Below are 15,535 nucleotides of genomic sequence, written 5' to 3'. Positions count from 1 at the left end.
TGCGATTCATTTTGGCGTGATTAATTAACTATGACCTGTAATCAATTAACCTAATTAATCAAATTCAGTCGCAAATATTTTTAATCTAATGATTGTTGAGTTTATCCTCATTTTGAGGTGTTTTCTTTTACATTTGTGACATTGTGGTGCAGTAAAAGATCAATATACAATTTCACAATTTGATTATTTTGAAGCAAAAGAGACAAAGAGAAGATAAGGAGAAGATGAGACTCGAGGACATGATGCCAGTGGAGTTGAACTGTTAGACTTTGATTCTTTGAAACAAACTTTAGCTTCATCATCTGACAGAAACATGTGGGAAAAGGTGAAATTTCCCTCAGACGTGATGATTTGTTAATTCTCTTGTGATGGTCACTTTCCTCAGTGAGAGCACAGCGCAGTCGGTGCGTGCTGTTATCATGACAACATGATGCACCGTGTTTTAAAGGCTCCACCTCTGTGAAAAAAAATGTAAACGTAACCCTTGAGCTCCATTTTGGGGTCCAGATGACCCCACCCTTAAATTGATGTGTGATCCCTTCCATGACAAAGGTGGACTGGATATAATATCTGCCACAGACACCAGTAAGGGGAAAAAATCCTTGAATAAAAATGTCAGTGTGCTGTCTTGTGGGGTCCAGATGACCCTACTTTTAATGTAAACATGTCTAGGATAACACAAGGGTTCCACATGTAACCAGACTGAGGTTCTAATATTTGACTTAGTATTTTTTATTTTTTTTTTGTAAATGATCATAGTATGAGTGGGATAATGGTGTGCATTATCAGACATGAACAGACTTCATGGAAGCAAGAGATTAATATGATAAAAAACAAAAAAGAGCGCTAAAATCTCAGTAATTAAATAATCACAATAATTAGACAGCCTGGTTAGTTTAAAATTATCTTCATTTGAAAAAAACATTGCTTCAAAAAATGGGAAGAGATGAGGTGTGTGTATCTATGTATTTGTGTGTAAGACGTGACGTACCCAGAAGTATCCTTGAGGTAAGGAGGTACTGGCAGCAGAGAAGCCCAGCAGGGAGCAGTGAACCGGGCTGTGGAGGGCAGTTTCAAGCTGCAAGGGAAAAAAACAACATTTAAAAATGAATTATCGGTTTTATACAGACATATTAAAAACCCTTTAAATTTAAATGAAAAAAAAAATGAATGGACCCCATTGTGGTACTGTGCAAAAACAATCTGAGGTGACCAGCAACATATCACCTTCTTTATGGAACCGAAACAAAGAAATAAACATGGGTTTAAGGGCTACCTTATTGCTTCCACAAGATTGAGGAGTTTTCTCGTCTGAAGCGTTTGTGTTAGCAAAATGCTGAGAGAAAAAGACCCCAGCAATGTTCTTAGAAGGGCTGCACATCAATCTGTGAAGGTTTCTAAACTGTTTCCCAAACAGCTGCAATTACTCACAAGTTCAAAGCATTCAGGGCCTTTGCAATAGGAACAAACAAAAAGCAGAAAAAAGAGGGCTGACCTTACAGCCAACAGTTTATAACAGCTTAACTAAAGGAGACGGAACTTTAAAACAAGTGTGATCCATCAGCAAATCCACACCGGGGGGGCTGCAAAACAAAGAGTGCTGCTGAGGAAAACGTAGGAATCAGAATCGCCTGAAAAAAGGCGGAATGAACATTCCAACACGAGAATCTAAAAGGTACAAGAGGAAATTCTAAAGTTCTTCTTCATCGTACAGATCAGGTCTCCTAAAATAGATTGATGGAGCTGCATCTTCAGTCTGGAGCTTGTGGATGTTTGGAGATCAAACATCCGGCTCTCCAGCCAGCGGCGGTCCATCTGCTGGAAGGATAATTAATTGGGATTCTAAGAGAAGGCCATGTGGCAGGCTAAACAACGACTTCTATGGTTTTTCAGGGATGATGAGGTGCTGAGACTGGCTGCTGGAGACGGAGCGCAGGAGGTGAAAGAGAGGAGAGCGTCAGCAATTAGAGCTGCATGTCTTTAACTGTCATCCTCCATGGCAGAAAGCATCAGTCACTGGTAATTTATAGCAGAGACCCTCCTCCTTTTTCGCCTGGTGGAGGGTGTCTGTAAACACTCAAATGAAAAAGGATATTGGTCAGACTGCTGCTCTTACCAGAAGCTATTCCTACAGCCTACCTGTGTCTGTCCTCATCTTTTCAAATTCATCCCGCAGATGCAGAGACACTCCTTTCCATCAATCTCTCATCTCCCTCTTCCTCCTCCCATTCAAACAAACCCATTTGCTCCTCTGGAGAAGTTCTGTTTCTCAGATATTGTGTTATGTTGGTGTTGTTGGAGCAAACTGTCAGATTCACCTTCAAACGAGAAAAGACTTTCTATCAAATTGACATGAACCCCGTCGGTTCATCCGGGGAAGGACAGATGCTGCTCCCATTAAAAAGCACAGACGACAACCAGTATAATAAAGTACCGGTCCATCTATTGAGTGTCTTTAAACAGCCAGTGTTCATAACAGCGAAGCCCGAGAGATCATTACCACCTGTGAAAGTGCAAATTATATCGACAGGCTGAAAGGAAATGTGGGCCTACAGCAACATCCATATCACTCTTTATCCAGATGCTAATATGGCATCAGTGAGGCCCCATTTAAAAATCAATGACACCCAAGCTTTCTCAAAGTCTATTGTTAGTCCCATTTATGGGAGCGTCTGTGCCAGTGTCAGGAGAGCTGCCATTGTCAAGCCTGAGAGGCTAAAAATACTCCCCTGTGTGGGGGCGGGATGGAGCAAGGTGAGTCTGGGAAGGAGGACTTCAGGGAGCGACGGGAGGCAACAGGCAGGAGAGCTAATTCAAACAATATTTGTTGATTAGACGGGAGGGCAGCCCCCCAGCTGCTGCTGAACAATGACCCAGCGGCCGACAGAGGAGCCGCACCACCCCTCAACCCGTAAGCCTGTCTGAGCCATATGTTGGGTCCAGGTGGACCTGACCACTGATACATGCAAAAATATACAATGAAATGGCCCTGCTGGGGGACAGTGGAACTTGAACTGCTTCTTGTGTACTTTGAAGAGTTCCACATCCACAGTGTTTAGCTCAGTCTGAGAGCAGCAGCAGGAAATGATTGTTATTGCATTTGTCAGCATGAAGTTTACATAGTTCATGCTGTCGTGGTGACTTTGAGTGTCGGTTAGATGCAGTAGACATCGCTTCTCTGAATCCAGTTATTGCTCGACTTCCATCCTGAGGAGGGTGCAGAGAGTTTACTTGACTTTATCAAGTTTACTCTTCAATATCTTTCAAAATATGTCATCTTCAGGATTTCATTTTATTTATACTGATTATATTTGTGGCTTTTTTTTCCCCTGTTGGACCAGACAGAAAAGCCACACCCACTGATGGAGTTTTTGGAGAGGTCTAGTTCTCGAGAACAAAGACCAGAACCCGCATCACAGAGACCTGGACACCCCCAGGCTCCGATGTAGATTGATCCCCTGCTAGATCTTAAATCTCAGGGATACCACTCCCCACGTGGAGAGGAGACCGCCGGGCCCATGAGACCGGCACCCAAGAGACTAGACCACCAGGCCAAGCCCCGCCGCCAGGGATGGGGTAGGGGACAGAAGGTCGAAGGTCCACCTTCCTTGTGTGATGCATGCGTGTTTGTTTGTTAGAGTGTATATTTGTGGTGTTAGAGGTGTGAGTACTAAAAGGTGCAGTTAAAATTGGTGAGAAGGCCTTAACAGGGCATCTCCTGATTGATCGCAGAGATGCCACGTCACCCCCCCACCCCCAACAACGGCTCTACATGTCTAAGAATCAATTAAAACCGAGGGAGGGGCAAATCCATGCCAGCCACAGGACGGTGGGCCACTGCCAAGTAGTATTTTAAGGATTTCAGAATATCTACCTTCTACCTTCCATTAAAACAGTGTCGTACCATCAGAGCTTGCAAAGCCTTCAGTTATGGCCTAAATTATCTGAAAAAGAGTATCAAAATCACAGAGAAATGGGTATATATACATGTATATACAATAGTCCAAAATATATTTTAGATCATTCCAACTGTTCTGTCAGCCCCTCTCACAGCCCTACGCCCCGGCTGTGCTGCTGTCTGACTGTTCTTTCACATGAAAGTTTCTAACCAATCAGGTTTTAGCTTTCACCTGTTGATGGGTTCATGAAAGTCTGCCTTACGCTCATTCAATCAGTGCTTCCATCCTCACTTCCCGTCTTTGTGGCAGCTTCCCATAAAAAACACTGCTGATTAAACCATAGCCAAATATGGATTAAACATGCTGACCTTTATTCAACCAATCAGAATTTGAGTTAGTCTCTGTAGCTGCATGAGGGCGGATGATGACGTATTCATCTCTGATTGGATGGTCAAAGCTCACGCTACCAGAAGCTAACTTCTTCTGTTCTTCAGGCCGTAGGCAGAAGCTGCACTTGATTTTTGTTTGAATCACTCGCCGTTTTGCAGGTAACAATAGAAGAAGGTGGAGAAGTTGATTAGTTGTGGATTTATTTCGTAAGCCATTCTTAAGATGGACTTTTTCTGAAAAATTGGACATCGTCAAAAAAGGGCGACCAACCTGAAGCTAGCGAGCCTCTCAGCAGGGAAAGGATTTGTCCAACACTTTCAGCTTTCCAGCAGTTCTGTCTGGCCAGGTAACGGAGTTTTGTGACAATGTTGAGAGACAAAAGGGCCAGTATGAGAACGCCTAAGCCACCACTGAACGCATCACGGATGCTCCGAACACATTGAGCTGCAGCGTCTCATTACTGTACCGGGAGCTTCACAGCAGGATTTTAGACAATATCATTTCCCACACAAAAAACTGATTTCAAGACCCTGATAAACTAGTGCTTATCATCCTCATCGACCCCCAGAAATTTCAGGAGCACAAGAAAAACTTCCTGTACGCATCCCTCTCCAGCTTAACACAGAACTATGGAGTGCTCTGATCTGTCTCGGCTGAGAACAGAACTGTCATATACGGCATGCAGGATTTTGAAGGGAAATCTCCTGATGAACTCCTGGACGTCCTTCATGGATGGAGTTCATCTTTAAATAAGATGGATTTGCTGTAAATAATAACGATTTAAATAAAAATGCTTATTTTGAAGCTGAATGAGTTGTCAAGTGTGCTTTGATGACTGTTGCAGCTGTTACTGCAGTGGGAGGAGACTTGCATGTGTGGAGTTTGTTTTATAATATGTGCAATTCTAGTGAATTCAGTCCAATTAAGTTATTAATTTATGATGGAATTAGTCTACAAAATAATATTCATATGTAACAGGATGGTGTTGGACACATACAGTAGTTCATGTTAACAAGGATGGTTTTGGCAGAGGAAAAGTGAAGGCTCAGCTTGGAAATGCACGGACCGCCACTGCATACAAGTATACATATTCACCAAAAGTATTCAAGGTTTACCTCCTTAAGGAATGCTACCTGTGACTAGAGTACCAGAATTTACTATTCTGGTGTCCATCATACTTTTGTTTTTTTATTTTTAGGAGAAAATACTTTAAAACACCTGCATGATATAATGCCGTACATGAAACTCAGCAATACATTTTTGGACAGTTCCAAAGAAAAAAAATGTCTGAAAGTGCTTTATAGGGCACTGCTTAGTCTGCTGAAAACCCAATAAAAAATATTATCTCAATAAATGGGAAGCACTCAGGGACCTGGTGCAGCGTATTAGACCCTGAGAAAAAAATATGCCTGTACTTTTTTTTTTCCTAATTCCATAGTCACAGTGCCTTCCCCCAATTCCACATACCAACAATCTTTTACACGCACTAACAAGCACTAATAGAAAACTTCCACTGTTTATTAACTGGTAATTGACTGGTGCTGGCGCTGCCTCCCCGCTGCACCCCCACCGCCTCAGGCTGCAGGCATGATGGCCGCAGAGTGAATCGCCAGTCAACCTGAAATCACTTACATCCAAAGCACCGCCACAGGTAATGCAAACTAAACAACATGACTTTTTCAAAGTTTCTGCACAGGTCATCAAGACAGGAAGCTCTGATGGAGGGTGACATGACTTTATAGCCAAAATTGAAAAAGACACTGAGTACTTTCACCCAATTTTGCTTTGCCTCTGATTTCTTAATGTCAGCAAGGGTGTTACGGCTCAGACGGGGGCTGACGGTGACAAATTAAGTCAAATTAAATTAGTATAAAGGATCATTCTTTGAAATTAGCCTATTATGAGCTGCCAGTATAGCCTCACTGTTGGCATTGATTTTTGCAAGTCTCTGCAACTTTGTTTGAGTGATGGGACATAATTCCTGCTGAATATTTGCTTGATTGCTTTTGATAGTAGTGGTGTGGAGTGCAGCCTGACATCACTCCAGAACTTCCTGCAGGCCTTTGGATGGGCTGAAGCTGGAACAAAAACAAAACATTTGGTGTTCCACATACAACTCTCACTAACTGACCTTCTGTACTCTGTGACAGAAGCTTTGTTGTGCTGAGAAAATTCAGATCATAATATGTACGAGTGTTCAAAAGATAATGATGGGCAATGAGAACAACGTCATGCCCTGAAGAGTAATGAAAGAAGTTCTTTGGTTTGTAAAAGCAAGAACATACAAACTTTATCCAGAAGGAAAAAAAAAACAGATTTCGATTTTTTATATTATGTTGGATAAAATACTTAAAATGAATCCAGCATCTCTTCTGGGGTAGACTAGAGTGCCACTCTTGGCTTGGATCTAAGTCTGGAAAAGCGCTGCTCGGACGCTTCCTGTTGTCGTGAAACCTTTCCGTCAATCAATGGGTTACATTGTGTGTCGACAGAAGCTCCGCCCTCATGGGATCATTCCATTTTTTGATGGACCTGCTAAATGGGTCTATTTTGTAATGGAAAAGCTCAAAAGTCCAGTCCGGCCCAGCCCGGTCTGGACCGCTCAGGCAAACGAGGCATAAGATTCCCCTGGTCCGCATCAGTTCTTAGTCAGCTGTTGGCGCCGGCCGTTGCAGCCCGCGAGACAGGGGAACCCCAGCGGAAGCCGAGCTGGGAGATCCGTGAGGAGGACCCAGTGTGCTTTCAGAGTCGTATTCTCTTGCGACTTACATTCTGCAAGGTGCCGGACCCGAGCTGTGCCCATCGCATAGACTGGGGTATCCCACAGCTGGGAAGATCCGGGAAGGTGTGCTGTCAGAGTCACATTCTCTCACGACTGGCATTCTGTGCGTTGTCGGACACCAGCCCCAAACGAATCACGGGAACACTTCTTGCATGAGTCGCGCACAATTGTGTGTGATTGACATATGAATTGCATATAAACTACTTAGGAACTACACATAAACTGTAATTCTCAATTGGCAAAAAATGTTGAACAATTTAAACCTAATTTACGTGAAAACATGTCAGCTGGACATCTGCGCACATCAATGAATGAGGAACGCAAGAAAAATGTAGGAATTAGGTATATCGTGCATAGAACCAAAATTCACACGGTTCACTAGTGAGATGCATCTGAACAGCGACATATCCACCCAGGGTTTATGCATGATTCATTTATTATGTGATGAGTACATAAATCGACCAATGTTTCATCCACCAGTGTACAGCGCAGCATGGAATGCAGGTTGCAGAACAATGTGACTCTGAACGCTCATCGGATCCTTCTCACGGATCTTCCCAGCACTGGCTGGTACCTGGCAGCTGACTAAGAACCGGTGTGGACGAGAGGAATCCCACTGTTTCATTGTGAGGGCCCGCAGTGGCACTATCCATGGTGCTGACACATTCCTGCCCAGTGCTCTGAATGTCAAAGTGAAGAAAATCAATGACGTGCGGGTTTATCTGATCTTTGCATGATTCATTTGTATGGTTTTGATGTGGTTCATTTGTTGTATGTCTGTGAAATGTATCGTCTAAAGCAGTGTTTCCCAACCCTGGTCCTCGAGCACACTGTCCTGCATGTTTTCCATGTTGCCCTGCTTATGCACACCTGATTCAGCTCATCATCAGACTCAGCAGAAGCCTGACAATGACGGTCATCAGAGGCAGGTGTGTTTGAGCAGGGTTAGATTAAAAAAATGGACAGTGTGCCCTGAGGAACAGGGTTGGGAAACACTGGTCTAAAGGCCAAAACTTTTTCCACTTATATCCCCATATGAACAATTTTTTTGCGTGAAATAAGTGCAAAATTTACGTAGTGGCAGTGTAACATGGTCTTTTAGTAAATTCATTAGATTTACCACATTTAAAGCATGCAACCAGTTCTAAAGACAACAATAATGTTATTTTTAGTAATAAATACAGAAAAGGTGATGCTAAAATGCAGTTTTTGCAAAAGATCGACTCTTTCAAAGCTGAAAAGGTACACCAGGAATCTGAAGTATCTCAACCACAGTAAGAATACAAACCTGCAACCATTTAAAAGTAACATTCTTCAAAGGATTTACATATTTTACTTTAAAGTGCATAATATCAAGCCATTTAAGGAATCTGGAGGGATTTCTCCATGTAAATGTCAAGAGCTTAAGCCTCAGCCAAACACCTGTGATCTTCAATCCCTCTAAAAGCACAGCATCAGCCACATTTTCTGTCTTCCAGTTCAAACATAAATGTTTTACACGTCAGAATGAAGAGAACACAGACAGTCAAACAGGAAAAATAGGTAATGCCTGACACTGACAACATCCACGGAATAAAATTAGGGTAATCACATTAAAATGGGAAACACTGTAAAAAGGTCTGTTTTCAGGCTTCCTGCTAAAGGCAGACGAGGTCAGACTGTGGAGTTTTAACTTCATTCTAAATGTCAGGATCAGTGATCTCTACTGCAGCTTTAAGTCAGGCTTGTTCCCTTAACAGCATGAGAGATTTCAGAAAGCTCAGAGGCATAATTCTGTGTTTTTGTGTCACTTATGTTTGTTCGAGGAAATGAGTTTAGTGACAGGCAGACAGAACACACTCAACCACAAAAGCTCTTAGAAAGAAAATGTCCAACAGCTTTCACTTGAAAATAAAAATGAAAGGTTATGTAGATCATGTAATACATTTAGGACAAACATTCACCTTTGATAAGCGTTTCTTCTACTCAAATTGACTTCTCCTTTCTGCTCCTGCTACTCTGGTCAGAGCTACGTCTGAAGAATTCAGGAGAAAACAGTAGACTTCTTTTTACATTACTGTTCATTTTATCTCCATAGCAACCTTTGGCTTTTTGATTACCTGAGGGGGAGAAATAGGTCATTTTTAAGGGAATCTGTAACAATCATCTTTTGGACTTCCTTGGCAACAGATGTTTTTGTTAACCACGCCCACATCTCCTAATATGCTTGTAATGCATGTCATATCGTTTCATACATGGATTTCCTTTTCACAATATTCCTGTAAGAAATGTACAAACAACAAGGTAATGTCACTTTTGCCAGCTAGCCATGCTAACACCGGTCAAAATAAAAAAAAAACGTGTAAAAACTGCATTTTTTATGTACAATAGTTTCTCAGGAGGTGATCAATCGAATCTGTAGGAGTTTTAATTTATAGAAAGTAATAACGTTTTTTTTCTCAAGATGGCTGCCTATTTCCTGGGTCAAAGTCAACAAAACTTCAGTTGTACTTGTTGGCTTTACCTGGTGGCGTGTGAGTGAAATTTTGTAAAGATTGCTTTTTCCCATATTGGGAGAAAATGTCAAAAATCCTTAAATCTCACACTCTGCTGCAAACTGGCCGCATAGCCGTAGGTTCTGTGACCACAGTCATTTCAAAACTGCCCTCGGTTATCCTGACACGTGCGTTTTGATTTCCTTTGTTGATTTTGAATCGTTTGCCATGCCCCAAAAGTCATTTTCATTGGATAAGAGGTACGTTCAGGTTTTGGTGAGTCTTTGGCCAAGTTTTGCACAAAAGTTCAGAAAAAAAGAAGAATTGCGTAAAGGGTCTGGTCCTTCTGTCCAGGACTTGCCATCCACCTAAGACACTGATTCACCACACCTGCTCATCATGTCATCAGACGACCGGTTAAACGCACATCCACGCCCACCAGCCAACGTCGGTTCCTCTGCTTCACTCCGGTAGAGTTTACCAACCTAGAGTTGCTACCAAGCCAGGTAGTGAATCAAAGCCTAGTTACTGCCCACGTTCTGTCACTATCTTCTGTTTTTCTTGTAAAGGATCATCCCGGACTTCCCCTTGTCACGCCACAGACCAATCACCTGCCATCCAGGATCTCTGCCCTGCTCAAAATAAACAACCTTCTTTCCCTCACTACGTTGTCCTGCATTTGGGTCCTCCACCACAAGTTCCCAACACTATACAATTTCCTGTAATAAACATGTTTAAAAATGTTTAAATCCAAATCACTGGCTGATGGATAAATATCCGTAATTGATCTATGATTTGACTGATGAGCATTAGAATTAGGATAACTATTGTCTGTATTGGCTTTGTTTCGTTCCTTTTGGTAAATAATCAGCTCTGAGGGGATTCAATCATCACCTTCCCCTGAAAGCCTGGGTTTGACCCCCCCCATGCCAGACCATTAGGTTACTTCCGAGCGGGATTGGTCTTCAGGCTGTCGGTCTGGGTCAACAGTTTGTCAGTCTGGTGCAGAATCGTGGCTTGTTTGTGTCCCTAACAAAGTCCTCTGCTCCGTTCACTTCATGATATACCTGCCAGATCACGGCGAGCCTGAAGTTCCCGCCCAGCCTCTGAGTCCAGCAGAGCTAACCAGTAAGAAGATTAGTGACGTGCAGACTCAGGTGCTGACTACAGTTAGGTTTTTGTCAGAGCTGATGGATCAATGTACAGCTGGTTAAACAACCAAGATTTTTGTCAGTAACTCCTCCAAGTCCATAGGAGACAAACGCACCAAATAAGAGCCACAGGAAGACATCTTTATTTATTTTTTTCTTAAACTCTGCAAATTAAGCAGCTGGATTAAAAAATGGCTTAAATTCATATAATCTTAAATACAAAGTGCTGTGCGAAAACATTTTAAACGATGGGACGTCAACCGTAATGAATGAAGATGGGAGAGATGAGAGAAAATCCTGGAGCTTTTTCTACATTTAGGATCTTAGAATTGTTCTGATTACACACCTGCTGATGGTCTCGAAGAAAAAGTCACAAAAACTGAAGTGGAGAGTCTGAAACGTGGATCAAAAACGAATCGTCATTTTTAAATATAATATCATAAAAAACAGACAGATTTCTGCAGAAAAAAAAAAATCTGGAAAGGTGATTAAAGTACCCTCAGTTATGTATTTCATAGTATTGTCTAGTACACACACCTTACAATATTGGCAGATTTTCTTTCAATAAACAATAATTAAATAAATTAATGAATAAAAAAAAACTGCTAATCTGGTAAGAAAACGGTCTTACCAGGAATTCTTATTAAGAAAAAATTCTAGTCACTAAGACACGTCTTCTTAAATTAAGATGGTTTTGATAGTAAAGACTATTTTTCTGTAACACTTTAGATGAGGTGCTGCAAAACACTCAGTATAATGTTGACAAAGAAAGCTTAAATGTGTCGACTAATCGACGACTAATCGACTATTAAATTAGTTGACGACTAATTTAATAGTCGATTAGTCGTTACTTTATATTATATGGAGTCAGAGTGTAGTAAAGGTGAAAGTTATAATAGCATTCTGCTAGCTTTTTGAACTATTTAGACATTTATTGAGGATTATTAATTGATTTTGGAGTTTAGCTAATATTTCAGCTAAATGCTAGCTATTTTAGCTAATTTAGGATTTATCTTTTTTAGGCTAATTTGGAGTTAAGCTAATATTTCAGCTACATGTTAGCTAGTTTGGCTAATTTGGGTTTTTTAAAGTTTTTTAGGCTAGTTTGGAGTTTAGCTAAAATTTCAACTGCATGTTAGCTATTTTGGCTAATTGGAATTTTTTTCAAATTTTTTAGGCTAGTTTGAAGTTTAGCTAATATTTCAGCTACATGCTAGCTATTTTGGCTAATTTAGTATTTTAAAAAAAAAAATTTAGGCTATTTTGGAGTTTAGCCAATATTTCAGCTGCCTGCTAGCTTGTTTTGGCTATTTTTTTTTTTTTTTGTTGTTTTTTAGGCTAGTTTGGAGCTTCACTAATATTTCAGCTGCATGCAAGCTATTTTGGCCAATTTAGGATTTTTTCAGTTTTAAACTAATGATGGTTAAGATGTGGGCTTTATATCCAGTTTGCGCATGACCTGATTAGTCGACTAATCGGAAAAAAAAAATTCGGTGATTAGTCGACTATTGAATTAATCGTTTGTGGCAGCTCTAGTAGACAATGGTCTCACTTTAGATGGAATGAATCTTACAAAGTATGTTCGTAAACCTTATTTGGCTTATTGTGCTAAGAAATGTCTCGTAAACAATATAAACACATTAATAATGTTTGTAAATGTGTCAATAAAGGTTGTTAAGGAATCTTATTATAAAGTTTTGCCAATTTATCATGGAACAAGAGTCTTTTTACGTTCTTAAGGTTCCTTTTTGCAACTGTCTCCTTTAGAACTGATTGTTTTATATCATGATACATTTAGAAATTTTTCTATGAACATGTGCAGAAAGCAAATTGAACTCAAGTTTTATTCTTGATCATTTCTTGATCATGTTTCTTCTAACAACAAGCTGAAAAGGATTTGAGTCGTTGGGTCACAGGCGACCCCCCATAGGGGTCTCTGAGATCACAGATGTCAGAACCCGTCAGTGTTGGTGACTAACATGGATGTGATATCACCTACCAGCAACATGAATGAGTCCATGACTCTCAGTCTGGTCCTTGTGATGGCGCCGTGTGAGAGCCTTGTGGGTAAACCATGATACAGTGCAAGTGATTCAATGACCTGCTTTACATCCCAACTACCCTCTGGGTCCCCGTTGACCCCATCAGAGGTTACGGTTGTTATACTATTCCACAGTCAGTTAGAAGAGCCTCCTGGAGGAGGGCGAAACCTTTTCAACCACAGACCAAGTCTTCGTCTGCTGATGATTGATGATTAACACAAACTTAGAGCGGTCGGCTGCTTCATGCACGAGTTCAGCTGCAGCAGATTCATTCTCTAGATTCAGAATACAGAGTGTGTTCTGAATAAGACTGTTATGTGTGTAGCAGTTTATGAGCAAACTGGCAGTAATTCATCACCAGTGGCAGATGGCATCATGATGCGGTGGATTATGTCCAAACACTCCGTTTTTTCCCAGCCAGAGAAAGTAGAACTGTTTTACTGCATCATATGGTTTCGTTTTTGTGTGTCACGAATAACAAAAACCATGTCCTGATGGGGAAATCACACCATGCGTTCTGTCAGTGAACAGTGGATAAAAGTTCTAACGATTTCCAAAGGCATATTCGGTTAAGGTCTTAGTCAGCCGTATGGCTGATCCATACCAGCACTGTGGGTTTTTGGGCTGTCCAGGCCCGTTGTCTGTTTCTGACCACATGCAGATGCTGTACGTACAAGGTGATAAATAAAGCCTCCTTTAGGTTTGGTCCAGTATTTTGAGCATTTCCATTGCTAAATGGACTCATTAAACAGTACCGACGCTCACCTCTTGGGAGCCCTATCCATTGTAGGTCCATTAAAGGATGGAAAGGAACGGTTGGGAGTTGCTGCAGCCACCTTTGATTGGCAGAAAGTGATGACGACACTAGAAAGCACCAATATAGCGCTCATTTAAGCTAACGTTTCGAACGCTGGTAAACATTCGGGTTTCAATCCTGCCCACAATCTTCTTTCAAACAACAATAAACTCTTGTTCTACACGACATAGCAGAAGTAAAGCAAGAAAAAGAAGAGCTGATAAAAAGAGAAAAAGTCTTCATTGCTGTTGTTTTGCTAGTCGTCGCAATGACACGCTAGCGATCTACACCACACATGCGCTGTGAAAACAAACCGCTCAGTGGAAGCAAAGCTTAACTGAGTGAAAACGTTCACCAGAAGTAACTGGACCGTATCGTACCATTTCTTACTAGCTCAGTGGAAATTAGGTAGAAGAACCCACGTTTACTGAGTTCTTGAACGCACCACACATGCTTGGTATGTATGTAGCGTTACGTGTTTACTACAACCTGTAGCCCGCAGCACGCCCATAGAAAAACATGAACAATATCTCTCCACAGGTTCACTGAGCGATCTAATGTTAATTAATATTTCCTGTGGGTCACCTGAGTGAGCCAAAGAAGTTTGACCATTTTTCCCCTGTATCCAGTCATAAGAGCAGTTGTGACTAAGGCTGTGTAATCCACATAAAGTTAACAAAAGTGTCTCAATTAAGTATTAACATTATGTTCAAAAGAAACGGAGAGGTGGGAGGAATGACCTGAGCGGGGATTCTTCAAGCTCCAGATCTACTAGCATTGGAATATTGCCGTGCATGTTAACCAAGACGGACCCAGACTTCAACTCTGCTCTGATCTGACGAGCGCCTCCCATTGGTTGGAAACCAGATGACTATCAGCTATTGAAAATTGTGTTATTTTTAGCAATTTTAGCAGTGACACATATAAGTGATAATTGTGCACCATAACAAAAATTGATTGTTGACATTTTTGAACACATTTTCATGAAGATCATCACAGAGAGCCTGAATCTTCAAGTAACTTTCATGCAGTTTGCTCAATAAACCTTCATGAACACAAGATCTGTAGTGATATGTGAAAAACAAAACATGTTTTTTTTTTTTTTTTTACTCTTCTCCACAACATTATATAGTAAACATAATACAAAAGGACACGAGAATCAAATTCTGAACCTGGAGCTCGTGTTGGGATTCCAGGAGCCGGATGTCCCGCTGTGATTTAAATTCCACCGGAATGAAGCGGCAGAGATCAAAGTTCCAGTCACCTGCCGTGCCTGCAGCCACGAATCCCTCTGAGTATTCAGTCATTTTGAGACAATAAGATTAGAGCATCTGCAGGAGGACGTGAGTTTACCCCCCACCCCCAGGTTTAACCCCTAAAAGGCCAGCAGGTTCAGAGGTGGTCAGGCTGTGCAGAGAACCGCACGGCCAGCAGGTTATTATAAAACCGGCTCCAGACATCTGCAACAATTTAATAACGGCTGTCTAAACAGTGATGAGTCCCTTCGTCCTCAGGCGGCGCTGCAGATCCTATCAACCATAAGTGGAATGAAGCTGCAGACTGGTTTAGCATTTGGGCGCCCGGAGCCTCAGCCTGACATTGAAACTCATTCAGGACTTCAGTCACATTTTCCTCCCCATGTCCTTCATTGCTCCGAGCTGAAGTGTTGCGACATGCCCACTGTAAGTGATGCAAATTCATGCTGGTGCCATGGCCAACCCTCACACACAGATGTACACTAGCAGGAGTCCTGCAGGAGGCAGCGTCCTGCCACTGCTTTAACGGGCTTAGAGAGAACCAACACTTGTCTTCCTCCATCTACTCCACTATTTCTTCTGGAACTGTTTAAGGAAAACCTTCAACATGATGACCTAAAAGGCTGGACCGAAGAACCGAGCACACAAGGATAGAGGACATAAATAAAGAAAATTAAGCTCAAAGTTGCATTTCTAAATATTTTTTTATTCAAATCATTGGGAATCAAGAGCAGATGAAAAAATG

General features: G+C 41.5%; 1 protein-coding gene across 2 annotated transcripts in view; it reads right to left on the bottom strand.

Moving 5' to 3' along the window:
- arhgef10la (Rho guanine nucleotide exchange factor (GEF) 10-like a) overlaps positions 1–15,535 on the bottom strand; it is a gene marked incomplete at its 5' end in the record, with an annotated part of 184,829 nt that overhangs the window by 51,279 nt on the left and 118,015 nt on the right. For both annotated transcript variants that reach the window (XM_024270200.1, XM_024270201.1), the window contains 1 exon segment: positions 992–1,078. In XM_024270200.1, coding sequence (XP_024125968.1) covers positions 992–1,078 — 87 coding nt within the window.

The sequence above is a fragment of the Oryzias melastigma genome, linkage group LG5 (assembly GCF_002922805.2).
Source record: "Oryzias melastigma strain HK-1 linkage group LG5, ASM292280v2, whole genome shotgun sequence".
NCBI lineage: Eukaryota > Metazoa > Chordata > Actinopteri > Beloniformes > Adrianichthyidae > Oryzias > Oryzias melastigma.
The sequence above is the reverse complement of the archived record's forward strand: the minus strand, read 5'-3'. Positions and strand labels throughout refer to the sequence as shown.